Source organism: Protomyctophum parallelum (genome assembly GCF_964188405.1).
Source record: "Protomyctophum parallelum genome assembly, chromosome: 8".
Taxonomy (NCBI): domain Eukaryota; kingdom Metazoa; phylum Chordata; class Actinopteri; order Myctophiformes; family Myctophidae; genus Protomyctophum; species Protomyctophum parallelum.
The window spans coordinates 21,491,908-21,519,160 of record NC_139703.1 but is presented as its reverse complement, the minus strand read 5'-3'; the positions used below and the strand labels follow the sequence as shown (position 1 = coordinate 21,519,160).

The window sequence follows — 27,253 nt, the reverse complement described above, 5'->3', positions numbered from 1 at the left end:
ACACACACACACACGTCATCAGAATACTTGTGTTTTTCCAACAGAAGATTAAATGTGTTTGAAAATGTTCATGTTAAACATTAGTCCACTTCCAACATTTCACTCGTCTGTCTGCCTGCCTGTCAGAGACTCTGTCTCTCTGACACAACGTCCTGCAGGCGTTTTAGCAACACATCGGGGCCGCCTGTCCCTCCCACGCCTGTCCCTCCCCCGTTCTCGGGACACGCCCTCTTGCTGGGTGATTGGCAGTCTGGCGGTAACGTCATCGGTGACATCATTACGTCTCCGTCCAAGGTGAACGCCCTCTTCCTGCTCACGCAGCCCTGACGAATCATCCTGTTGATGTCCGTCAACTCCTGTGTGAAAATAATAATAATTATACCGTCAACTCGTGTGAAAAGTATTTATATATACCGTAAAAAAACAAACTATAACTGATTAACATCTTGAAGGCTGGCATGCCTGCATCTGCCCCCAAAAACAGCAGATCTACAAGCTACAAGCAATGTGACACGTTGTGAGCTTGTATGTAGATCTTCAATTATTTGACAGAGAGATTTTGTAGAAGGAAAAAAACGTAGACCAAGTACAGCGAAGAATAAGAGGGTTAAAATCATATAGAGCGTCACAGTCCCGCCCCCTTTCAGAACGACGAGTGGCCCAGGAAATTATTCTCCATTCATTTTCTCCATAGGCTTTTCAAAAAGTATTTATATAAAGACGGTTACACCGCGGACAAAGCCAACTGGGATCATGACAATAATTACAATGTTTTGGGCCGATCAAATAATTAGTAAGAAGAAAAACAAACAGTGTTGTATCCTGCCTTTATTTTCTTCTTTCAAATTATTTGATCGGCACAAAATATTGTGTTTGTTGTCATGATTTGTCACGATCCGAGTTGGCTTTGTCTGCGGCGTAACAGTCTTTATATAAATACTTTTTGAAAAGCCTATGGAGAAAATGAATGGAGAATCATTTCCTGGGCCACTCGTCGTTCTGAAAGGCGGGACTGCGACGCTCTATAGACATAGAAAGGTAGACGCCTCCTTCGGTTCTGGGGGGCGAGTGAGTACTCAAGTGAGGGCACGTTGGTGCTTCACTAGTCTCGCGTGGCCAGACTAACTATATAGAGGCAACAGTCTGGCCACATGCGACTAGTGCTTCACAGAAGCTTCGGCATGCGCCACAGAGCGGACGTCCGGGTCTGACGCGCCCCGGAAAAGTACTGGATAATGTGATTGGCCAGTATAGTCACTTGAGTGACAGTGTGACGGCATGGCGAAAGCGTGTCTTCCGCCCTCCCGTCGCTCCAATGAACTGCAGCGGCCAATGAAGCTATTTAAAAAATATATATATATATGGTTCAAATGGTGTGTGTGTCCTCTAAGGTGCGCTCACCTTAGAGGGGCTCCCGTTGATCCTGTAGGTGTAGGAGGAGCCCCCCGGGGTGGTCATGTGACCTGGGGCGGTCATGTGACGACTCGGGGAGGACTTGTGAGGAGAGACGTACAGAGAGTGTCTCTGGGACACGCGGCGGGGCGAGAGAGGCTGAGACCGGAACGACGGGAAGGGCGAGAGAGCAGGGGCGTCCATCTGAGAGAGAGAGAGAGAGAGGGCGGGACGGGACAGACAGACAGAGACAGACAGACAGACAGACAGACGTTAGTAACCATTTGGCATATCGGAAGTGACAGTTTGAGAAGTTCACATGTCCGGAGCATTGTCAGAAACAGAACATCCAGAGATTAGAATAGGCTGCACTTTGCATCCCAAAAACGCAGTTCATAGTTAAGGGACGCAATAAAACAAATGACCTCTGCATCCACGGCATGCACTACTGTAGTACTGTACTGTTTTTTTTATTCTCGTTTATTTAACCTATTTACATCACTGAACGTCGTCAGTGAGAAAGGGGGCATTTACATGCGTTTATGTTCATTCTATTCAGATTCCCTGAACAGATATAGAGTTCCTCTGCTAGACACTTCTTTTCAGTAGCAAAGCAGTACAATTAGCATTAGGCTAATCAGTCAATAAAACCTGCAGGGAAAACATGCATTTTCAGAAAACGTTCAGGAAAAGATCAGGAAAGTGTGAAGAGTTGGAACGGTACATTTTTTGAGGGGCGATAGACCCCCTATATCCAGCTTGTAGTGTGTGTGCTAACACAAACCTTGTCCTACACAAACATTGAAGACGAAGGTGAGGACGCAGATTCTGATTGGCCGGAATGAGCTGATGTATGATGATGTACGATGATAAGATCTCCCCTCACTTCACACGGGTGTGGTTTTTTTTACAATCTATTCTGTTAGAAACTTTGTGTTTTTTTTGTAAATTAGTGTCCTACTTGATCACACTACACTACAGCGTCACACAAAAGCTTCAAAAGTACCAGATCTACAAGCCAGGAACACGGTGTGTAAATCTACGCTTTTCCTTTCCATCGTGTCTCTGTCACAAGACACGTGTGTGTGTGTCCAGTGTGTGTTTGTGCGTGTGTGTCTACCTTGGTATCCATGGTAACGTATGTGTGTGTGTGCGTGTGTGTGCGCGTGCGTGCACGTACCTTGTTATCCATGGTAACATATCTCAGGGCGAAGCTCTTCATCTTGAGGACAAAAACGGAGTTGTAAAACTGGATGAGGTCGCCGCGCTCTTCCTCTCCCGATTGGCCACAAGCAGCCCCGCCGCCCTCACCCCGATTGGCCTTCTCTGCAGCTGAGGATTCAGATCAATGATAATAAAATAATGTTAAAATCAATGAATATATATATATATCTATCTACACCCCCCACATGGGGGTTCCACACCCACGCAGGGAGTGCAGTGCCCGGTGTCGAGTCGGTCGAACCCACGGTTGTCCAGAACCGCCACAAAAGGCCTACATGGAGCTGGCCTGTTCCAGTGATGTTCTGACATCGGCATAGATCAGTGTTGTTTTCGTCGACTAAAACTAAGACGAAAAATGTTCGTCGACTATGTTTTTTCACTAACGAAAAATAAATGGAAACTAAATTAAACTAAGCTATGATGACTAAAACTAAGACTAAATGAAGTTGTGATTTTTATTATTTTATTGTAAAGCACTTTGGTACAACTTGTTGTTATATAAATGTGCTATAGAAATAAAGATGGTATGGTATGGTATGGTAAATATACTGACAATTTCGTCAACAAATAAAAACTAGACTAAATGTTAGGAAGGGACTAGTGGACAAGAGATCCAGTGTAAGTCATTTTACACTTGTTTGCATGCTGAAAATAGCAGATCTACAAGCTGACAACGCGTCGCAGCGAGACATATGTCAAATCTGCCATTACGACGGCATCAAGGCCAGTCAGAATTCATTTTAGTAGAGTAAATCAACTGTAGATTTAGTCGACTAAAAGCTCATGACATTTAGTCGACTGAAACTAGACTAACACTAAAACATTCCGGGTGACAAAAACTAAATTAACACTATTCCAAAGACTATGACTCGGGGTCTCCCAGGGCTCTGCACTAGATCCACTAGCGTTTCCCTCTACAGCGGCCATATCTCTTTGTAGTAAGCCGATCTACAAGCGCACAATGTGACAAGCTGTGAGCTTGTAGATCTGCTATTTTCACCCAATCTCTCAGACCCAGAAAAGGGACTGATATGAAGCATATTTAGAGAAATGCGTCGCTAAATGAGTTTCTAAATCCAGCTCATCTTTGGCCACCGACCAAACGTTCATGCACTTTCCTCCATCCGGCCCCTAAGTTGACTCAAATGCTGATGTAAGGGCTTTATATTGTGTTTGCTGGCACATAGGCTACAACAGTGAGCCCTTTACCTGCGGAAATGTACCAGAGTTAATCCAACTCCGACAGTGTTATCGACTCTGAGAATTGACTCCGAGACTCTCCAGATGTTCTGAAACAATGTCACTTTAGATTGAGCTCAGTTCAAGTGTAGAAAGCAACATGGAGTGTATTTAAAAAAAAAAATACATTTCAGGTACAGAAAGTTGACATCATCGCTCAGCAGGCATGGACACAACCGTGTCCATTTTGTTCGAGGAAAAATGTCTGTCTACCTACGACCTTTTGTTCACTGATGAAAACTAAATAAAAAACAAAACCATGAAGTCTCCTCTTCTCTCACACCAGCTAACTTCCTGTCCTCTTTCACTACATCCATGAATCATCTCTTTGGTCCAATCTCAACATCCTTCTACCGATATACTCACTATCCCTCCTCTGTACATGTCCAAACCAATCTCAGTCTGGCCTTAGTGGTGTGTGTGTGTGTGTGTGCGTGTGCGTGTATGTGTGTGTGTGTGCGTGCACGTACGTGTGTGTGTGTTCGCTCACTTACATTCGGCTCCTGAAGCAGGATCCACCTCCATGTTTTCATCTGACGTTTGTTCTCTGCTCTCTCTTCGACGAAGCAGAACACTACGATATACCTACACACACACACAAAATGGTGAATTGTTGGTCCATAAATCTTAAAAAATCTGGATCAGACCCCCCCCCCCAAAAAAACATGCATGGATTAAAGTGAAGCCATACCGCCAGGTGAAGAAATTGTGTGTCACTTAGTTTAGATTGAGCTCAGTTCAAGTGTAGAAAGCAACATTTGTGTATTTTAAATAAATACACTTCAGGTACAGAATGTTGACATCATCGCTCAGACAGACAGAGTTACAAATAACACCACTCAGAGTTACAAAAATGTTGAATAGAATTTGGCAAAAACATTTCTTTCTTCTTTCTTTTAAACCTCTTAAAGACCTATAGCTCTGTGATGGTATGAAGAAGCGACTGCTATTTAATGATTTAAAGGAGAAATCCCAACTACTAAGTGCAAGCTAGCGATGGGCTGATTCATCATGGGTACCTGTGTTTTGGTGTGGATTTCTCCTTTCAATCATAAAACGATCCTGAAGCAGGACAACATCTGGTGGATTACATGTAGCAGACAGACAGACAGGACAACATCTGGTGTGTGTGTGTGTGTGTGTGTGTGTGTGTGTGTGTGTGTGCATGCATGCTCACATGGCTGCTGGCTTGTGGTTGGCTGCGGTAACACTTCATAATGTCCTGGAAGGTGTGTGTCTCTTTGGCGATCTGAATGAAAGAGTTTAATATGTCATATGTCAACATTACAGTGTGTTTACCGTGGACATAAAAGTAAAACGCACACACTCTGTATTCATATTAACGTGATTTCCACCAATGTCTCTCACTGACTAAGACGTCTTTGACGTCTTTTTAGTTTTTTGTAGTTTAAACACTAGGTTTTTATTGATTCATTTTAGGTTTTTATTGATAACGTTTCCGATCACTCTTCACCACATTGAATTCCGTTCATTGGTTCAATATTTGTAACACCCAAACACAGATGTAAAAACTGCACAGACATAAACAATTAAATAAAATAATCGAAAGATAGTTGGTTTCTGCCCGACAGCGACGAAATATGACAGTTCGCTCGTAGCGCGCCACTCGGTGGCGCGCTATGAGCTTGTAGGTCTGCTATTTTTTATTATTATCGAAGAACCACTGACATAGAAACATAGCTTTTTTCAGAAAACTGTCAGGATGTAGAAGAATTTTCTTTAGAATCTGATCTCAGGTCAGAATGGGACAATAATAACCTTGGAGATGATGTAGACGCTACAGAGCAGTATCTGATCTCAGGTGAGAATGAGACAATAATAACCTTGGAGATGATGCAGACGCTACAGAGCAGTATCTGATCTCAGGTCAGAATGGGACAATGATAACCTTGGAGATGATGCAGACGCTACAGAGCAGTATCTGATCTCAGGTCAGAATGGGACAATAATAACCTTGGAGATGATGTAGACGCTACGGAGCAGTATCTGATCTCAGGTGAGAATGGGACAATAATAACCTTGGAGATGATATAGACGCTACAGAGCAGTATCTGATCTCAGGTCAGAATGGGACAATGATAACCTTGGAGATGATGCAGACGCTACAGAGCAGTATCTGATCTCAGGTCAGAATGGGACAATAATAACCTTGGAGATGATGCAGACGCTACAGAGCAGTATCTGATCTCAGGTCAGAATGGGACAATAATAACCTTGGAGATGATGTAGACGCTACGGAGCAGTATCTGATCTCAGGTGAGAATGGGACAATAATAACCTTGGAGATGATATAGACGCTACAGAGCAGTATCTGGTCCAGGTGTCTGTCCTTCATCAGGTCCGTGCAGTGGACCACGGCGTGCTCCAAACACGTCCAGATCTTCCCCCGGAGCTCAGAGGAGATGTCCAGCTTCACACACAGGTCTCTGAGACGCACCGAGGCCAGGTGGTACACCTGGACACACACACGCACGGACACACACACACACACACACACACAGTGTGAGTGGTTGGGCCAACTTGGGGGCATGACGATATGGTGAATTGTTGGTCCATAAATCTCAGACCCCCCCCCCAAAAAAAAAACATGCATGGATTAAAGCGAAGCCATACCGCCAGGTGAAGATATTGCGTGTCACTTAGTTTAGATTGAGCTCAGTTCAAGTGTAGAAAGCAACATGGTGTATTTTAAATAAATACACTTCAGGTACAGAATGTTGACATCATTGCTCAGACAGACGGGCAGAGATAGGCAGGCAGGCAGGCAGGCAGACAGACAGACACCCATCTTACCTTCCTGAAGAACAGAGAGAGAGACCCGGTGCGTCGAGGCTTCTGGCTTCCAGGCGGGGGCTCGGAGGCCACGGGGGGGGCCGGGCGGCTTGGGGAGGGGACCGGGCGGCTGGGCGAGGTCAGCAGGAACTGGGCCGTGATAGGTCCAGAGGGGTCACATGGGCCCGGCTGAACCTGGATCAGAGTAAAGGTACCGTCGTTCTTTATGCCTGGAGAGAGAGAGAGAAAGAGCGAGAGAGAGAGAGAGATGTTTAGTTTAGTGGACGCTGTAGTGGGATAGTGTGTACTATGTTTAGTTTACTGGACGAGTAATCCGTTTGTCAATTACGTTCACTAAAATATATTTAGGGCTCATCTTTTTATTTCCATTTTGGCTAAGCAGCACGCTATATGTGTTTAGATGATTTCTATTTATATTAGTGAAAATTTGCACGACTGTAAAGACGAAACGGAAGTGGGGAGGAGGCTCCACTTCCGTTTTACATTTTACTCATGATCAGAGCTTCCGTTGCTCCAGACTGTATGACGGTAGAATTCGAAAATTGCGAGAGGCAACAGTCTGGCAGCGCGAGACTACCTTAAAACGGCCGAAATCCTCGCGTGCACGGTCGATCACGCACACGCGTGGTCTTTATGTGCATCGTTGCGTAAAATGCGATATTCTGAGCTTAATTTGACTTGGATATAAAAATATACGATGATAGCTTAGCATCCCGGACATCTGACAGTGCAAAAAACTAGCGGATGTTATTGTCCGTTGAACCAGAATTTCGCCAGCTTTGGTCAAAATCGTCATAATGTTGAAGTTACCGCCACCATCAGCCAGGACTGGGTATAATACTACAGGATTGCCGTGTCAGAATGAGATATAGTGTGTATATCACAGATTTGTCTATTGGCATTAAAATGGTGAATTAAAAATCTGAATATAGAGCTGGCAGAAGGCACTGAAAAGCTGCTATTGTGCTGGCAGTCCGAGGTTTAAGTTGCAGTGGGATACGTTGGTGTGTACTATGTTTAGTGTGTAGTTGGCAGTGTTTAGCGTAGTGTACTTTGTTACCTTGCAGTGGGATGCAGTAGTGTGTACTATGTTTAGTGTGTAGTTGGCAGTGTTTAGCGTAGTGTACTTTGTTACCTTGCAGTGGGATACAGTAGTGTGTACTATGTTTAGTGTGTAGTTGGCAGTGTTTAGCGTAGTGTACTTTGTTACCTTGCAGTGGGATGCAGTAGTGTGTACTATGTTTAGTGTGTAGTTGGCAGTGTTTAGCGTAGTGTACTTTGTTACCTTGCAGTGAGATACAGTAGTGTGTACTATGTTTAGTGTGTAGTTGGCAGTGTTTAGTGTAGTGTACTTTGTTACCTTGCAGTGGGATACAGTAGTGTGTACTATGTTTAGTGTGTAGTTGGCAGTGTTTAGCGTAGTGTACTTTGTTACCTTGCAGTGGGATGCAGTAGTGTGTAGTGTACTATGTTTAGTGTGTAGTTGGCAGTGTTTAGCGTAGTGTACATTGTTACCTTGCAGTGGGATACAGTAGTGTGTACTATGTTTAGTGTGTAGTTGGCAGTGTTTAGCGTAGTGTACTTTGTTACCTTGCAGTGGGATACAGTAGTGTGTACTATGTTTAGTGTGTAGTTGGCAGTGTTTAGCGTAGTGTACTTTGTTACCTTGCAGTGGGATACAGTAGTGTGTACTATGTTTAGTGTGTAGTTGGCAGTGTTTAGCGTAGTGTACTTTGTTACCTTGCAGTGGGATGGTGAGCTGCTGTCCCGTGGACGTATTGACCGTCAGCAGAGTGGTGGTCTGGCTCCCCGCCGTGCCGATCTTCAGCCCCCCCGCTGGGGTGAACGTCAGCCTCTTATTGGCCAGGGGGAGAGGGGCAGAGGGGTCGAAGGTCAACCTCTTGGCCAGGGCCGGGGACGGGCTACCTGGCGCCGCCCCGGGGGAGGGGTCGTCGCCGAAGAGACGCCGTTTGGCGCTGCCGGCCGCCGGAGAGCTGTACCGGTCATGGACTGACAGGGGTGAGGGAGGGATGTCTGGAGAGAGAGAGAGGTCATGACATGCGATTAGCGTCAATCAACCGATGAACCAAAAGCAAAGCGCACAGAACGGCTGGCCAACATTGAAGCTGCCACTACCCTGCTGACCGAAAAGTGGAACTGCAGCACTTTCCGGGACGTCCATGGATCGGTCGACGAACGTTCAGTGACGTCATGTGCGTTACCATCGTCGAATCAATACAATGTTTATCAGAATAGGAGTGATTGACTGTCGTAAACGATACAGAGCCACCTCCCCGATAATAGCGCAGAGACGGTTTGTTTATCTTTGGACCACGATTCTTATGAGTCGATTCTAAGATGAACCAATTGTTACGGTTCGCTCTCCATCACCTCTACATCCTTGTGCTGTGGGTGTTTTGGGCACTTCAGCGCCACCAGAGGACTCCAGAGCACCTCTCTCCCTGTTACTATCTCCCCACCTGGATGTCGTCTGCAATCACCTAATGAGCCTACAAGAGCCAGGCCTGTCTGCAGCTCGGCGCCAGTTCTTCCCCAGTCTACGGTTGGTAATGTTAGACAGCTAGACTTAGGCTCTCAGTGTTGTAGTGTTAGACAGTTAAACGTCACGCCGTTACCGTGCTATTCCCTTTACTCTGTGACCTTCTCTTCTCCCCTCCAGTGTTTCCGGGACCCGAGCTCTGTGGAGCAGCCTACGGACCCCTGCACTCCTTTCACCCCCCATTGGTGGTCATAACACCAATGTTATTCTCCATAGAGATTGAGAAATTACTTCCGGGAACAAGGGCATGAGCGGGTGACATCAGGACTATTTGAACCAATTTTGAGCAGAGTGGCGGAGAAATAATCGGAAACACACAGACAAAACACACTGTACCTTTCCGGGCGCTGCCCAGGCCCATCCTGAACTCCCGGATGCGAGGGTGGATGATAGGAGACAGCGCCACCAGCGGGAGGTGGGAGGGAGGTGCAGACGGACCGCTACCTCCGCTGGTACTGTCCAGACCTGACGAGAAGTTCACCTGGGGGGGGGACAGAGAGAGAGAGAGAGAGACAGAGAGAGAGAGAAAGGCATTTAGGCCTTTAAAAAAAAAACTTTGGTTTCCGGTTGCCGACCGACTCTATTAAATATGCGCGACCCATATTATTTTATTGGCATTTGGTGAAAAAAAAAAAAAAAGCTCAGAATACGACCGAGTCAAGACCAAAAAGGTCTTTGATCATTAAAATTATCTTTGATGAGACCATCGGGACAAGCAACCTCATCCTACGTTATAAAAAATAAAATCCACTTAGGAACCACTATCGTTTGTAACAACACTGTCAACACAGCGCTCTGTGCGCCGCCATGTTGCTCAGCTCTGACCGCGGAGCGGAGCGCAGCCTCTAGACTAGAGCTGTTTAAAGACATAGAGTGACGACAATGGACTGATCAATGACGCATGCAGCCCCACGAATAAGCAGTGAACGGAGATGTCGCAACTCTCTCAACTAAACCGCGCTGCCTCCGACAGAAATATTTAGGGGAACATGTTTTAACGTGACATGCAGACCCGGTTCAATGGGAAACACAAACACACATTGAATAACACACGCCGATATTGTTGTGTTTCTGTTGCGTGTGTGTTGTGGTGCCACTGCCACAGCACATTAAAATGCCACCAAAAAAATTGCCAAAGCCAACCGCAGGGCAGCAGAAAATATCAGCAACCCTATTTTCTAAACATGCTGCCTCTACTCCAGGTATGTCACTGTGTAATGAAAACAATGTAAAGTTGTATTAACCATTAAAACTGCCACAGTTATTAACAGTTAAGCCTATCCATCATTGCCGTAGGATTTTTTTTTTTTTAATCCTTGCTAATCCCATCCAAATAAATAAATAAAATAAAATAAATTCCTTGCTACCCATCCTTCCCACGAAAAAATAAAAATAAAAATAAAAATAAATCCCTACCTACTCAGCCCAAAAATGAGCCAATCGGAAACCAACGTTTCTTTTTTTAGGCCTTATCAGGCACTCTTAATCCAGAGCAATTTACAGTATGCAAGAACAAAACATGGCAATACATCAAATACATAGTCATCAGGAATCATACGTAAGCTAGGAACCTAACATCTGTCCAACAGTGGAATACATCTATATAATGAAACTCTGCATATACACTATAGAGTGCTATGTCTACATAAAATGCTATCTTTATTACATGAGTTGAGCCTTTGCATACGCATGTAATGTCGTCAAGGCAGGGCAAGTGCTACGGGCTAAGATGGAGGCTGAAGAGCTGGGTTTTCAGACTACGGCGGAAGATTGGGAGTGAGTCTGCGGTTCTGATTGCAATGGGAAGTGCATTCCATAGTTTTTGAGGCAGAAGGGAAGAGTTTGGGACGTGTGGAGCGTTGTCCCGGAGAGACAGATTATGTATACATTTCAGTTGTGTATTGAATGATATGTGGACAACGCATGAGTCTGTGTGTGTGTGTGTGTGTGCGTGGTTGTGCATGCTCCACTGACCTCCTCGATGGTGGGCACCTTGTTCCCCGCAGCCTGCAGGGCGTTCCACAGGGCTGAGTCCGAGGTCCACGCTCTGCTCTCCAACACCTTCTCCTCGATGGAGTTCAGATGTTTCACCATGTCCCTGGAGAGACCCTCCTCTGAGCGAATCAGGACCTCGATCACCTGAAAATAACACCACACAAAAACGCCCTTTTGATGACTGGGAATTATTTTGGGTGATTCTGGTACCGGTTTGGTGGTTCCCGGCCTGGTGACTACAAACTAACCAGACTACAACATGACGCAAGTCATTTTAAATTGAACTGCGCTTCGGCAACTCGCTTTTAAGGGGCCCTCTGGCGCGATCACAGAAGCATTACATAATACGCTCGCGAGCAACGTCATTGGTTGGTTTTGACCACATGGGCGCCTGGCAGAACGTTTCTCTCCCCTGCCTGTGTTTTATGTAGAAGACTTCCATGGCCTGTTCTGACATCACAATGACGTCTGCATAGACTCCATATTTGGGCATTCCTGACGAAGAACTCCATATATGGGCATAAAAAGGGACACAGACATAATATCTGGGTGGGGCATATTTCCAAGTTGGAAGTTCCAAGTAGGCTAGTGCCCAACGGGCAACGTAGAGTCTCCAACAGGCACCGCTCTAGTGTACCTTGAAGAAGTAGAAAGGAGGTATCTTGTAGACGGCGGTGATCCAGGGGAACGTTCTGTTGGAGTTGTAGGAGAACAGAACCACCTCCACACAGCAGGCCAGCAGAGACGAGTGGAACAGATCCTGCTCAAGGAGAACCTGCACACAGACACAGACACACACACACACACACACACACACACACACACACACACACACACACACACACACACACACACACACACACAGTGTGAGTGTTTGGGGGGCATGACGAATGGTGAATTGTTGGTCCATAAATCTCTAAACAAGCCCCAAATTGATTAAATCAATTAATTACCAGCTGCATTATAATTATCTGTGGGTCTCTGCTGCTGATGTTATGCCACTTTTTAGCTGCGCTGCTCCGCTGTTATGCTCAAATTAGTGACCCTAAAGAATTCTGAGGCAACATGGCTGGAGACGAGGCAGCCAATCAGAACTGCTCGACTAAGCCATGCCGTGCATGACGATGGGATGTTATGGGTTGTTGCCAGTGGTGGCAACTGTCGTGACAGAAATAAGCTAAGCAGCCTCCGAAAACCAAACCAGGCAAGCAACTGTGAATGAATCCACGTTAGACTGGAAATATGCAGGCTTGGCAACCAGTAGCAGAAAATGATCTCCAGTGTGTACTACCCGGTCGGAACTATGGCAAGCTAATATTGACCAGCTTGCAGCTGGTAAAAATCAGGATCAGACCCCCCCCCCCAAAGAAAATAAACATGCATGGATTAAAGCGAAGCCATACAGCCAGGTGAAGAAATTGCGTGTCACTTAGTTTAGATTGAGCTCAGTTCAAGTGTAGAAAGCAACATGGTGTATTTTAAATAAATACACTTCAGGTACAGAAAGTTGACATCATCGCTCAGACAGACAGACAGACAGACAGACTTAATTTATGAATGGCAACTGGTAATTGATGTTCATCTTGTTTCCTTATTACAGTGGGAGAGTGCAATCATCCAATCCACTAAGACTAAGGCCTCATTCACACGTACCAAACACCAATCAAGCAAATGTTTGGTCGTTTTTTTTGGGCCACCACAATGCTTTTCCAATGGGAGTCACATGGTTTGACCAAACATTTTTGTTTGATGAGGGGGAAGGGGCAGAATACCACCAGCAATCAGCAATCAAACACAAATGTTTGATCAAACCATGTGACTCCCATTGGAAAAGCATTGTGGTGGCCCAAAAGAACCCCTAAAAAACGACCAAACATTTGCTTGATTGGTACGTGTGAATGAGGCCTAAGCAACTCAAAGCAATGGTGAATACCAATACTAATATTTGCCAATTAGGCACATTTTTGGAGGCGGTACCCACACGTTTTGCATGTTGCTCATTCCACAAATTTCTGATAAAAGCTATACCTCGTTGTAAATGTGTCTAATCAGTGAGAAGAAAAGGTATAAAATACAATAGCAAGTACCGTATTATTGAAAAGGGAGATATAGTAAAAGTTACATTTCCGAACTTTTGGCATTACAAACACACGCACACACACACATACACACTTACACTCATGTCCTTGCCGTGCAGTCGTTTGGTCTCAGCGACCATCACGTTCTCCAGAATCTTATAGTACAGGATCTCTGCTAGCTTCATACGGCTCTCTGCAAAGTCTGGAATGGAACCATGAAAAGACAAAATACACACATTTGATGAAATCGATAGAATAACGGATAACGGCTTGGATAATGACAGTTGCAGCCGCTAGAAGGTATGGTGTTACCTGTGCGTGCGCGCGTGTGTACACTACAGTGTGCAGAAGGGAGTGTGTGCACTTACCTATGTGTGAACCAAGTGTGTGTGTGTGTGTGTGTGTGTGTGTGTGTGTGTGTGTGTGTGTGTGTGTGTGTACAGTGTGTAGAAGGGAGTGTGCGCCTACCACCTACCTATGTGTGAACCAGGTGTGTCGTCACAATCTTTGGTGTAATGTTCTTTAAAGGTCTCTCCCAGAGTCTTCACTCTGTTCACGATGGACTCTGTAGGATCTCTGGAACAACCCCTAAAAACACAATACAGTAGGATTAAATACATTTAATGTGTTCTGGAACAATTACTACTATACTATTACTATGTAATGTGTTGGGGGGGGCTCACTCCCCTTTAGCTTAGTGACATTTAACACTGTAAAAACTATAGGTTAAGTGGAAAAACACCCACAATGAATTGCAAAAAAACTATAACAATTAGTTGCCGATTTGATTATGATTACTAAATTAGTTGGCAACTAATTGAATAATCGATTTGATTGCGATTAATCGTTGCAGCATTAGTGTTCCTCCAGCCTTTTGTTCTAAAAGTCAAGTTTGAGCTGAAACTATGGAGTATTACCTCAGGTTTACTATCGTCTGACAAATACTTTCACGAGTTTACGAGTTAATGACGAAAAGTGCATTGTTGTGTTTATACTTCACGTTGAGCAAGAAGATTTAACGAGAGTTAAGAGAGTTAACGTCATTGTATAATGCTCATAATGTGTCTGGAGTTACGGAGGTGGTTTGTAAACAATTTCGTTATGATGAGTGAAGTACTGTATCACCATTTCTGGTGACCAAATGTGTAGCATTTTCATTCCATGTTGTATTTATTGTGTGTGAACATCATTCTCTGCTGTGCCTTATGTGACCACCAGGGGTCGGCTCTTTTCAATTATAACTGGACAGTTTGGTTGAAGTGAAAGTCAATTATAAGCTTCTGTTCGAGTGTGAAGAGCAACACTACTAATGTCTGCAGATGTCTTAATATAATTCATACAAGGCCCTCTGTGGGTGATTCTTACCATTGTAAAGATCTTTCGATACTCATTTGTTGTTATGTTGTAATTGTTAATATGACAGTGGCTAATTGTAGATGTATTCTATTGTGTTATTACCATAGACTGTAAAAAATATGGACAAAGCGTTCCCCGGGTCTAACATGAACGTAAAATGAAGCCCGTCAGTCCTTGAATTGTAAGTCGCCATCTTTCTAGATCTGTTTGGGCCCCGCTGGCCCATTGGCTGGCCCAGACAACGAGGCGGGACTTCCCCCCTTCTTCTCCGTTGGTTTTTATTTTGACTCGAGTGGGAGGGGAATCCCGATCATAGACTGTAACGGTAGCCACACCCCTCAGAACATGCGCGACTTTATGGTAATTTATTTTATAAATGGGACCATAATTTTCCAAAAAGAATATTATGATTAGAAATGAGACTTTAGGCCCAGGCCGTAGCGTAACGGTCTGGGCACCGGACTGGTAATCCAGTCGCAGTGTGCCGCGGGTTCGACTCCCGGACCCGACACAGCCTTTACTGCATGTCATCCCCCCATCTCTCTCCCGTTTCCTGTCAGCCTACTGTCTGTCCCTTCAAAAATCAATAAAAGGCGTAAGCCGCAAAAAAAATATCTTAACACATCGATTGCGCAAAACGCTCTAAAGCGCTTTATTAATATCGAACGCCGTCTGCGCATAACGCTCTAAAGCGTTTTATTGGTTTTTTTTATGATTAATGTGCTTCATATTTATACGCGCCCGGACAACATAGAAAGTAACACCGATGTCTCTAGTAAGGTCCGTTATGTGATCCGGGAGTTAAAAGCCCCCCCCTCCTGAAAAGAGGTCTGGTCTATGCTGCATGCCGTATCCATTACGACGTACTGGAGGCGGCCTCGCCGGCATGCACGGCATAGACCAACGCAGATGTCAAGGGGATCTAAAATGGAGGTACCCATGCTAGTGTGTGTGTGAATACACTTGATTCCCCTCCCCTCCTGTTTCTACATGGTTTCTCCCGAGGCAGCAATGTAGGCCCCCCCCTCTTCGTTTCGGATCGTCGCATTTCAGTTTCAGTCCCCCCCCCACTCACTTACCCACTGTGGCTGTGCCTCGAACTGCCTTTCACCGCTGCTTCGTCCTCTCATTCTCGGAAAGAAATAGCCCTCTGCCCGACGTTACTAGGAGAGATCACCGCCGTGGAACCCCCCCCAGGCCCGCGTTGTGATCGCTTTGCATCTCTCTCATTCTCGGAAAAAGGATATAACGCCTCCAACTGCAACCGCCGCTTCGTCCTCTCATTCACTCGGAAAAATAGCCCTCTGCCCGACGTTACTAGGAGAGATCACCGCCGTGGAACCCCCCCCAGGCCCGCGTTGCGATCGCTTTCCACCTCGTCCTCTCATTCTCGAAAAAAGAGAGCCCTCTGCCCGTATATAAGAATAATCTGCAACGGTCGCCATGTCATAATGATACGCGAAACGAATGACGTATTATGAGAGAGATGATCAACTGGCCGCTTTATATGTCTTGACCACCCATGTTTGGGCAAATAAGCCCGTATAGCGATTCTCGACTCGACACCGTGGATCACCATTAGCCATAGAGCCTTCGCCAGGCAACACTATCCGTACTCCGTAGTGTGGTTGTAACCGACTTTTTATTCATTATAATTGCAGTGATAAGACCGCAATGAAGGCGTCTGCGACGTAATCGACCCGTTTGTAATGTACAGTATAACGAATACACATTGATTAGAGTCTCTCTCTCTCCTCCTTTCCACCGCTTATCTCTCCTGAGGTTCTTTGCCCCAGAACATGTCCAGACATGTCTGTCAACAACGACTAACGTGTCTCACCGTTACACAATACACTATCGTTCTGAAACGATCGGAAGGTAGACTGCCTGGTACACTGATCAAGACATGTGTTGCCCCCCCTGTTACTGAGACAATTTCAGATATGTCTATAGTATGTACATGTCGCTATATGCCTTGTCTAAAATACTATTTTTCAGAGAGGATTTCAGAGAATGAAGGACCTGAAGAACTATTATTCACAAAATAAGGCCTATAGCGACATGTACATAATATATACCGTATGAAACAGAAGACTCTCTGCTTTCATAAGAAAAAAACTAATACTGTAATAATAATAAAAATCACACCCATGTGAAGTGAGCAGTGCAATGTTGTGCAACATTGCACTGCTCACTTCACAGGGGTGTGATTTGTATTATTATTACAGTAGAAGTATTTTTCTTATGAAAGCAGAGAGTCTTCTGTTTCATACGGTATATCATATGTACATGTCGCTATAGGCCTTATTTTGTGAATAATGGTTCTTCAGGTCCATGCATTTTCTGAAATCCTCTCTGGTGGGCGCAAGCTGCATTCAACAGCCAATTACTGACAAACTATACATGGGACCATGTGTATTTGTTTTCCTCCTAAAAGTAGACATTCAGGGCTTTCATTCAGTGTGTAGTATGTATATGATATTATTTGTGTTCATTTTTATATCTGTCTGTCAATGTCTGTCAACTTCAACCTTCCATATCTCTGCTGTTTTTTCAAAAGAGCAGCGTGCAGCGAAAAGCAGGTTTTAGAAAAAGGTCAATATCTCCAGAATGGAAGATGGTAGAATCATATTTTTTTTTTTAAATTGAAGTGGACTAGTTTGGCGTTCTTTTGATTTATGCGATGTGCGATGTGCTATAAGAGGCCCCTCGCTGTGGGCCCCTAAAAAGTTAAAAAGTCCAATGTTAATCGTGTAGCACAAGCAATCCTGAGTAGAATTTCAAGCGTTAGCAATCAATGTGTTAAAAGAAAAAAAAAGAAATGAGACTTTAAACTAGTGACTGGAAGCAAAAAGTATTCATGACCATGTTTATTAAGGTAATACAGTCTAGGTGAAGTTGGGCCCAAATACATGGACCTCTATGGGGCTATGGGTTTTTTTGGGCCCCAATGACAGCGCCACAACAGGCCATTATATGAACTTTCAGGAAATCCCGATTTCCTTGTGCCTTCACAAAATATCTGTCTGACTGCCCCCCTGGTTATTACACAAGTGTTGTTGTGGTGTGTGTGTGTGTGTGTGTGGCGTGCTGTGCATGTGCTCACTTGAACAGGGTTTGGAGTTGCTCACTGGGGGCGGTCCTAAGCCCGCCCACCATGCTCTGGAGGCGGGACACGCTCTGCGTCGCCGCGGAGACGGGCGTAACCAGGAAGTCCTTCTCCTTCAGGTAGACACGCCCAGTCAGAGGAGTGGAGGGAGCCAAGCTGTCTGTCTGCTAGAGAGACAGGTAGAGAGAGAGACAGTTAGGAGTGGGGGGGAAGGCTGTCTGTCTGCTAGACACAGACAGGCAAGGCAGACAGTTAGAGTGGAGGAAAACAGGCTGTTTGTTTGCTTCGCTAAACCCCAGGCGGTGGCTTGCCAACCATTACCGTGTGCTCCCAAATCACACAAACATGATTTTTGTTATCGCGCACAAGCGTGCAGACGCAGTTGTTTGTGCACATCTTATGATCACGCGTACAGTCTGTGCACGACACATGCACACACATTTCACGTTTCAAAACTACACACCCACACGTGTGGAGCAACACAATTCATGTTTAATAAAGAAGCCGATGGAGCCTCATAGTGTGTGTCTGTGTGTTTGTGTGCGTGTGTGTGTGTGTGTGCTCGTGTGTGAGTGTGTGTGCACCTTCTTGTCTCTGTGTGTGTGGGGGGGATCGTGGGGGACTTTTCGGGGGGTTCCGATCTCCTCGTCAGCGTCCGCTCCCAGGAAAACTCTTTCATCAAAGTCTCCCACCGTCAGAACGAACTCCTCATACTCCCTGTTGATGGCCTTACTGGATCCCCCACACACACACGCGCGCACACACACGCACACACACACACACACACACACACACACACACACACACACACACACACACACACACACACACACACACACACACACACACACACACACACACACACACACACACACACACAGACACACAGACACACACACACACACACACACACACACACACAATAAGAGTCTAGACCTGAGGCCGTTTCGACAAATGTCTTCCAAATCCAAACAGTTTTCTGATAAACTTACGTTGCTATACATCAGTGGTGCTCAATTATTTTTCATGTCAAGGACCCCCAAAATTATATTGTATTCGGCCACCGATATATTCGATCGGCCACCGATTTAAATCGGACGATTTTCACTCTACATGACTCGATCAGTGATCGGTAATTTACCCGATCTGGAGAAAAGTGGTATAAAAGTTAATCTGATATAGTATAATGTCGTTTTGCTTTTTTGTGACAGGCCTAAACACTCCCCTTCCTCCCCACACACACACACACACACACACAGGAACTAACCTCGCGTCACCAGGCTTTCCACCTCGGAGGAACGCCTGGTCTAGAGCGGATGATATCGCTATGTCATGTTGTAGTCATTGTTTTGTAGTCATCATGCAGGAACCATCATCTGTAACTTCCTTTCCCTCAAACCGGAAGAACAACAATAAAAGCTCTCGTAGCCTGCTGCTTTTATTGAGAAAAATCGGTTTGAGGGAAAAGGAACTTCCAGATTGATGGTTCCTGCCTGCTAACTACAAAACAATGACTCCAACATGACGTAGCGATATCATCCTGCTGACTACAAAACAATGACTCCAACATGACGTAGCGATATCATCCTGCCGACTACAAAACAATGACTCCAACATGACGTAGCGATATCATCCTGCTGACTACAAAACAATGACTCCAACATGACGTAGCGATATCATCCTGCTGACTACAAAACAATGACTCCAACATGACGTAGCGATATCATCCTGCTGACTACAAAACAATGACTCCAACATGACGTAGCGATATCATCCTGCTGACTACAAAACAATGACTCCAACATGACGTAGCGATATCATCCTGCTAACTACAAAACAATGACTCCAACATGACGTAGCGATATCATCCTGCTGACTACAAAACAATGACTCCAACATGACGTAGCGATATCATCCTGCTGACTACAAAACAATGACTCCAACATGACGTAGCGATATCATCCTGACGACTACAAAACAATGACTCCAACATGACGTAGCGATATCATCCTGATGACTACAAAACAATGACTACAACATGACGTAGCGATATCATCCTGACGACTACAAAACAATGACTCCAACATGACGTAGCGATATCATCCTGACGACTACAAAACAATGACTCCAACATGACGTAGCGATATCATCCTGACGACTAAAAAACAATGACTCCAACATGACGTAGCGATATCATCCTGACGACTACAAAACAATGACTCCAACATGACGTAGCGATATCATCCTGACGACTACAAAACAATGACTCCAACATGACGTAGCGATATCATCCTGATGACTACAAAACAATGACTACAACATGACGTAGCGATATCATCCTGACGACTACAAAACAATGACTCCAACATGACGTAGCGATATCATCCTGACGACTACAAAACAATGACTCCAACATGACGTAGCGATATCATCCTGATGACTACAAAACAATGACTCCAACATGACGTAGCGATATCATCCTGATGACTACAAAACAATGACTCCAACATGACGTAGCGATATCATCCTGACGACTACAAAACAATGACTCCAACATGACGTAGCGATATCATCCTGACGACTACAAAACAATGACTCCAACATGACGTAGCGATATCATCCTGATGACTACAAAACAATGACTCCAACATGACGTAGCGATATCATCCTGACGACTACAAAACAATGACTCCAACATGACGTAGCGATATCATCCTGACGACTACAAAACAATGACTCCAACATGACGTAGCGATATCATCCTGCTGACTACAAAACAATGACTCCAACATGACGTAGCGATATCATCCTGATGACTACAAAACAATGACTCCAACATGACGTAGCGATATCATCCGCTCCAGACCGGATCATAAACCCGAAAAGGAATGCTGCCCAGGCTTAGCAGGCTACACATGGTGACGTGGGTTTTGACATTATAATAATTTTGGAAATATTTAAATGTTCCCCTATAAGGCACAATATCGGCATCAGCCAATCGTGAGGGAAAACAAAAATGTGATCGGTCCCATAAAACCTGATCGGCACCCCTACCGCATCTCAAAATACTTTGAGATGGGGTTTATACCTCAATAAGTTTAGTTAAAAGTATTTAAGCTTGTAAATCTGCTATTTTTTAATGGCCAAAGTAATAAAATAATGGTTAAAATCTCAAATTACATAGATGCTTTCCCGGATTGAATGGGTTAAAATAAGATTATGTACTCGGAATATTATATAAAAGCATTTCAAATAATCATGAACATGACTGACTGACAGACAGACAGACATACTTGTTGTCGATAAAGTTTTGTGGATCCAACAGTCCTGTCAACATGTCCTCGTTTCCTTTCAGGATCTGCAAGATAAAACATCACAATCAGTGTGTGTGGCATGTGTGTGTGTGTGTGTGTGTGTTTGTGTGCGTATCAATCAGTGCGTGTCTGTGTGTGCGTGTGTCTGTGTCTGTGTACCTGTCTGTCATACAGCTTGGTGATGTAAGGGTTAAAGTAGTGAGTTTTGATTGACAGTGCGTCGACCACCAGTCCGTCATGGAGCTCACACAGATTGGCCAGAACGCAGGGGGGCAGGACGTCGTCTGGAGAGGGGGCGTGTCTGTCTGACGACTCTGCGCTGTACGCAGCGGGTAGACCTGCACGCACGCACGCACGCACACACACACACACACACACACGTTTGTATTACTGTGCTTGTGAGGACAACCTTTTGGAGCTGCCGAGAAATAGCCGATCTAAAAGCTCACAGCTCGCTTGTATAACGATATCAGACGTGATTTTACCTCTGCAAAGGTTTTGCCTTTTGTTGTGAGGTTGAACTTCATAAATTAACTTCTTTCTCATTAGAAGTGAGAGTTAGAGGCTGTCCTACTTTTTAACGTTCAGTGGATCCATCACGAGGGAGCAAAAAAAAGAAAAGCCGATCTACAAGTCGGTATGTGGTGCGCCCCGACCTGGTACTGCTGTGTTGTTAACGTGTAGATCTGTCCATTTTGAAGCGCGACCACGTTTACGCTTTCACGTTCATAAACGTGAGACCGCGTTAACGTCACCATTCATTTAGGCAAGGATTTACGGACCACGCGCACGCACGTGCACACACACACACACACCTTTAAAAAGGGGGTTGATCAGATCCTTCCTGTTGGCACACAGCAGAGCGTTGCCAAACACCAGGTCCAGACAACACAGTAACAGGTGGTAGGAGTTCACCAGATCATCTCCGATCATACAGAAGTTACCTACAGAGAGACACAAAGTCCAAATTAAACACTAAGCTTAACTTTTGTCCAACCATCACTTAGGCCTGGGCTACACCTATATAGCTTTGTCATTGGTCGAAATGACTGACCAATCAGTTAGTAGACAGGCAAATCGACCAATGACAAAGCTTCTAGCCCCTAGATGTGTCACAGAGACCACATTTGTTTTGGGAGCGTTTTACCCATTGCTAGCTATTGAAAAATAGCAGATCTACAAGCTCATAGTGCGCCACTCGGTGGCGCGCTATGAGCTTCGAGCTACAAGCTACGAGCTTGTAGGTCTGCTATTTTTGAAAAAATCGAAGAACGACTGTCAGGATGTAGAAGACATTTTTTAGAATCTGACCGCAGGTCAAAATGGGTTAAAGACTTACCTTTGGTGTACACAAACAGAGTCCAGCAGAACTTAAATACGTCACTGATGTGGCACGGCAGACGTCTGGAAGAGAGAACACCGAGTTAGATCACATGTATACAACAGAGAGAGAGAGAGAGAGAGAGAGAGAGAGAGAGGACAGCGAGACAGACAGACAGACCTGTGTTTCCTGCTGCGAGGCTGTCGGGGCGGCTCGCTGCCCTGTGGGTTCTGGAACATGTCCATGAAGATGGGCTCGAACTTACGGAATATCACCGTGGACACCTGGAAATTAACCATATATGGTCATATATGAATATGACTGTGGACACCTGGACACTCTCTCACACACACACACACATATATCTAAATGACGGAGCGGTTGCGCAAAGACCCGCCCGGCAGCACTGTTTAATGCAATTTATTTGTGGAAGTTATAAGTATTTTAAATTACTCGTGACAAAGTTGTAAAAGTCAACAGTATGTATATCCATAAAATGAAGAAGCAGCACACACAGACAATACACTAGTTCTTACTTTCAACCATTTTATTTATATTATTATTATATTTTCACAATCTGATACACAGATACGCCAGCTACTTTCTAATGTTTTGATAATTCGTGCGACAGATGTATGCATATGACGGTATAGACTGAGTTTCAAACTAGTGTATTTAAGAAGATGATCAGGTAATATAATTGTGAAAATAAAAAAATATATAAAATTATTGAAATAAAGAACTAGTGAATTGTTTGCTAGTGTGCCGCTTGTTTATGTTATTGATATACATACTGTACAACTGTCATGAATAATTCAATAAAAGAAACATATATAACACGCACAAATAAATTGCATTAAACAGTATATGCCCCCCACACACACACACACACGTTATACCTGGAAGTTCCTCTCTAGACTGTCCATTCGATGTCTGAAGTCCTGAGACAGGTTGGACATGTCTGCCCATTTCCTCATCTTACTGAAGAACTGGATCAGACTGCACGCGCACACACACACACACACACACACACACACACACACACACACACACACACACCACACACACACACACACACACACACACACACACACACACACAAGTTGTCATGAGGTGATGATGCAATGCACGCACACGGGATACGGAACATTTTTTTAATAGTTTTCACAAGACAGCATAATCAGCATTACTCAAAGTGTTAATGTAACACACCTCTGTTTACACCTTTATTGTATTCCTATTGGTATTCAATGTTTATTTGTACGTACATTGCTTTATCTTGTCTGTATTGTTCCACTTTTTGGCAATGTAAACGTATGCTCTCTCTCTCATGCCAACGAAGCTCCTTTGAATTGAATCGAGTTGAATATGAAATTGGACGTGTACAGACCTGAGTTTGGCGGAGCGGAGGATTCTGGTCAGAGACACACAGTTTCCCTCCATCAGTCCTTTACCCCCCACGGTGGGGGTAGAGCCTTTCCTACAGGCCGAGTACAGAGCACAGGCCAGCCAGTGGACCACTTCTCCCTGAGGATGACCCACAACAATAACATGTTATTTATAATTATTTTGTTCTGTACAATTAGAAGGGGTTTCTCAGAGCGGGTGCCTAAAGGCCTATTGGTCTGGATTTTCGGTGGTGAGGTGACCACCGCTCCGGTGATGAGGTGACCACCGGAGCTCAAATAACGTTGAGCGGTGGTGAGTAAAAACAGAGAGAAGGGCTGGAGCGGTGGCGGTGGTTTTCTCTTCACCGCGGCTCGTGACGTCATGTTGTAGTTCGGTGGTCACCTATTAAAACCACCGAAAATCTAGACTATGTATGAGCCTTTAGTCCTGAGGTGTCTCAGAACACTTGATAATATTTGGAATGTTATATATCAATCATGTGACTTCAGATTAACCACTTAAACACTGCCTCGCCAAAAATAGCCGATATACAAGCTCACAAGTAGCCCATCTACAAACTTAGACATGTTGTGAGCTTGTACTATTGTAGATTGCCTATTTTATTTTCGGCAAAGAGAGATATTTGGTGCAGAAGATAAAATTATGATGTGACACACGTTCTCTTTAACCGAAGTCGCTGTGTGTGTGTGTGTGTGTGTGTGTGTGTGTGTGTGAGAGAGACGTGTGTGAGAGATGCAGTCAGGCAACTTTACAGATGTGTAGTTTAGATCAGTGTTGCCAACTCTTCTCAGTCTCGTGAGAGAAATAAGCCGAACGGAACCAGCTGTGTGAATGTGTGTGTCTGTGTTGTGTGTGTGAGATGCAGTCAGGCAACTTTACAGATGTGTAGTTTAGATCAGTGTTGCCAACTCTTGTCAGAGAAATAAGCCAACCCACCTCCAAAAACAAGCCATCTCCCTCTATGGCCCCATCCCCCAATAATACTGTAAGGCCATATAATCCTGATAAAAAGACTTGTATTGGTCCATTTATCATAATAAATACTATGTAATGTCTATAATAATGAATGTTTTGGTCATTAATTATACTATTACACAGATACTTTAGCCAGGGCTTAAAAAGTAGAGACAACAGACCTATTATGTCACTCAATGTGATTCACACTCCCCCAAACCTATGGGTATTTATAGTATATGTAAATCAAAGAAATGTTTGCTTGTCAAAACAAGCCCCCCAAAAAACCACAACTTTGGGACAGGTACTTTGTGGTAAATAAGCAGACTTGGCAACCCTGGTTTAGATAACAATGAGAGCTGAAACTTTACAGATGTGTATTTGAGATCACAATGGAAGCTGAGGTCTAAGGATGGGTGTGGTCACGGCAAGGGGTCAACAAATACTGGCTAGCTGATATACCACTCTGTGACTCAATAGTATCAAAGGAAAGGAAAGGTACTATGTTTACCCAGGGTAACTGGACTAAGCTCAAGAACTTGTTTACAGACAGGCCCTGCTCATAGAACATTTCATGGTAGAGGTCCAATGCCTTGTCCAAGGGCACTTCAGCGGTGGTAATTTTAACGTGCCAGTCCGGGGATACGAACTAGCGACCTTCCGATATCAAGACCGCTCCGCAAACCGTTCGGCCACCGCTGCCTCAATCAGCATTGTCACAGCATAACAAGGTAGTCACACACACACAGCACAACTCTAGAGAAATGACCCCTCAGCCAGCTGGTCCTGCCAGGACCGGGACCGTCCTGGAACTCTGTGCAACAAACACAAACAGAGAGACAAAAGACTAGTATGCACCCACCACTGCACACAAAACGAAGTGGAAACTGAGCTACACTTCCCTAACTTCCTAAACGTCTGTCCACTGTACCAAGACATCAGAGACACATACTGTCCACTGTACCAAGACATCAGACTCTGATGTCTTGATGAACAGAGACACATACTTCCCACAGGTTACAATCACAGAAGGAGATTTTGAAAGCATGACTAATGGCAAAAACATATCTGCTCTCATATCTGCTGGGCGAAGTACAACAATGTGCAAACACAGCAGCCAGATCTGTGAGCTGCTGTGATGCCCACTATACCAATAAATCAGAGACACATACTTCCCACTATATACACACACATCGGACCCAAAGTGAGTTTTTGTTAAAACTACGACTAGCTACAAAAACTCCCATACCTATATGTGCAACACAGCAGCAATATTTGTGAACTGTTGTGACAAAAGAAGGCTAACCAATGGAATACAACCACCCTAAGAAGGACTACTATCTGCACATGTACACAGAGCTGCTACCTTCACATCTTAAATCTGAGTTGTTGTTTTTTTGTATGCCATTTAAAGCTTTATACCCTGTATAAAACATGTATGTAACGACACATTGTGAATTTGTGACAGTCACATAATTGCTCTTTACAAAATGCTGTACCCCCCTTTCAACTGTTTTTAATTATATTTTGACACTTGCTTTGGCAATGTAAATGTAGGTTTTCTCGCATGCCAATAAAGCTCCTTTGAAATGATAGAAGGATATGAAATTGAACACAACCACCCTAAAGACTACTAATAATACATTGCGTGTATTTCTGACCTGCACTTATATCTGTATCAAGTGATCTTCAATTGTACATACATTTTGTTTTGATCGTATTGTTCAACTTTTTTTGCTTTGGCTTTGTTTCCATGTTTTTTCATGACAATAATAAAACCCTTTGAATTGAATTGTCAGTCAGAGTTTGTACTAGCACTGCTGCACCCAAAAAACAAAGGGGCTGCTCCACTATCGTATGTATAACTACAGCCCTACAGTACTCCCTAGCTACCTACTCTCATGGCTAATAACAGGCTGGTGCAGTGGACATTCTCAGATGTTTAGAAACATTTGATTTAGGAAACCAAAATTAAACCAAATGGAGTGGACCAATAATATAATAAATAAGCCTGTTTAACCTTAAACCTAGTTATAATTACCTCTAGAGTGTAAGTGTTAAACATCTTTACAACGATACCCAGAGCTTCTCCAGGTCTCCTTATCCATGTTCAGATCTTGACACAGAACCTCCAGAGCCCAGACTATATAATTATTATTATAGAAATATATTTACCTCTAGAGTGTAGGTGTTAAACATCTTGGTGAACACCTCCAGAGCCTCCATGGATGTGTCTTCATCCATGTTCAGATCCTGACACAGAACCTCCAGACTTCTCTTCACAGAGCCACAGTCCATACCGGTGCTCAGAGAGTCGCTGTCGGACTCGTCGTCTCCTCCTCCCATCGTCCAGGAGGATCAAAGGATAATAATAATAACAATATTCTATAAGATATATAAAGATAATACAATAAAAAGATGACTAAAGAACCCTGTTAAAGTATTAAAACAGCCCGCAGCAGACTAACCAAACAAAAACACAGTCAA

The 27,253-nt window shown here is 44.3% G+C and overlaps 1 protein-coding gene across 2 annotated transcripts; it reads right to left on the bottom strand.

The window, feature by feature from the left end:
* On the bottom strand, window positions 1-27,253 carry rbl1 (retinoblastoma-like 1 (p107)). 2 transcript variants are annotated; one of them, XM_083770519.1, is made up of 23 exons: window positions 26,942-27,253; window positions 23,793-23,929; window positions 23,302-23,401; window positions 22,583-22,686; window positions 22,421-22,485; window positions 21,897-22,025; window positions 21,241-21,419; window positions 21,061-21,125; window positions 18,352-18,499; window positions 17,765-17,934; window positions 13,778-13,890; window positions 13,401-13,504; window positions 11,862-11,999; window positions 11,204-11,368; window positions 9,566-9,710; window positions 8,410-8,703; window positions 6,670-6,878; window positions 6,155-6,331; window positions 5,033-5,104; window positions 4,350-4,440; window positions 2,573-2,724; window positions 1,402-1,596; window positions 1-356 (listed from the first exon to the last, which is right to left on the bottom strand). In XM_083770519.1, exons 1-23 carry the CDS (start codon window positions 27,110-27,112, stop codon window positions 123-125), a joined length of 3,357 nt encoding a protein of 1,118 aa, XP_083626645.1. In that variant the 5' UTR covers window positions 27,113-27,253; the 3' UTR covers window positions 1-122. The 2 variants fall into 2 exon arrangements, with proteins under 2 accessions (XP_083626645.1, XP_083626646.1); XM_083770520.1 differs by having other exon boundaries at window positions 17,765-17,931.

What these genes read in the sequence shown, in the direction of transcription:
- rbl1 (XM_083770519.1), bottom strand. Translation starts at nt 27,112, where the DNA reads ATGGGAGGAGGAGACGACGAGTCCGACAGCGACTCTCTGAGCACCGGT. An exon ending in GCGTCTATATCATCTCCAAG is followed by an intron (nt 5,105 to 6,154) that starts GTTATTATTGTC and finishes TCTTTCATTCAG; the next exon opens with ATCGCCAAAGAGACACACAC. An exon ending in TCCTGCTTCAGGAGCCGAAT is followed by an intron (nt 2,725 to 4,349) that starts GTAAGTGAGCGA and finishes CTGAATCCTCAG; the next exon opens with CTGCAGAGAAGGCCAATCGG.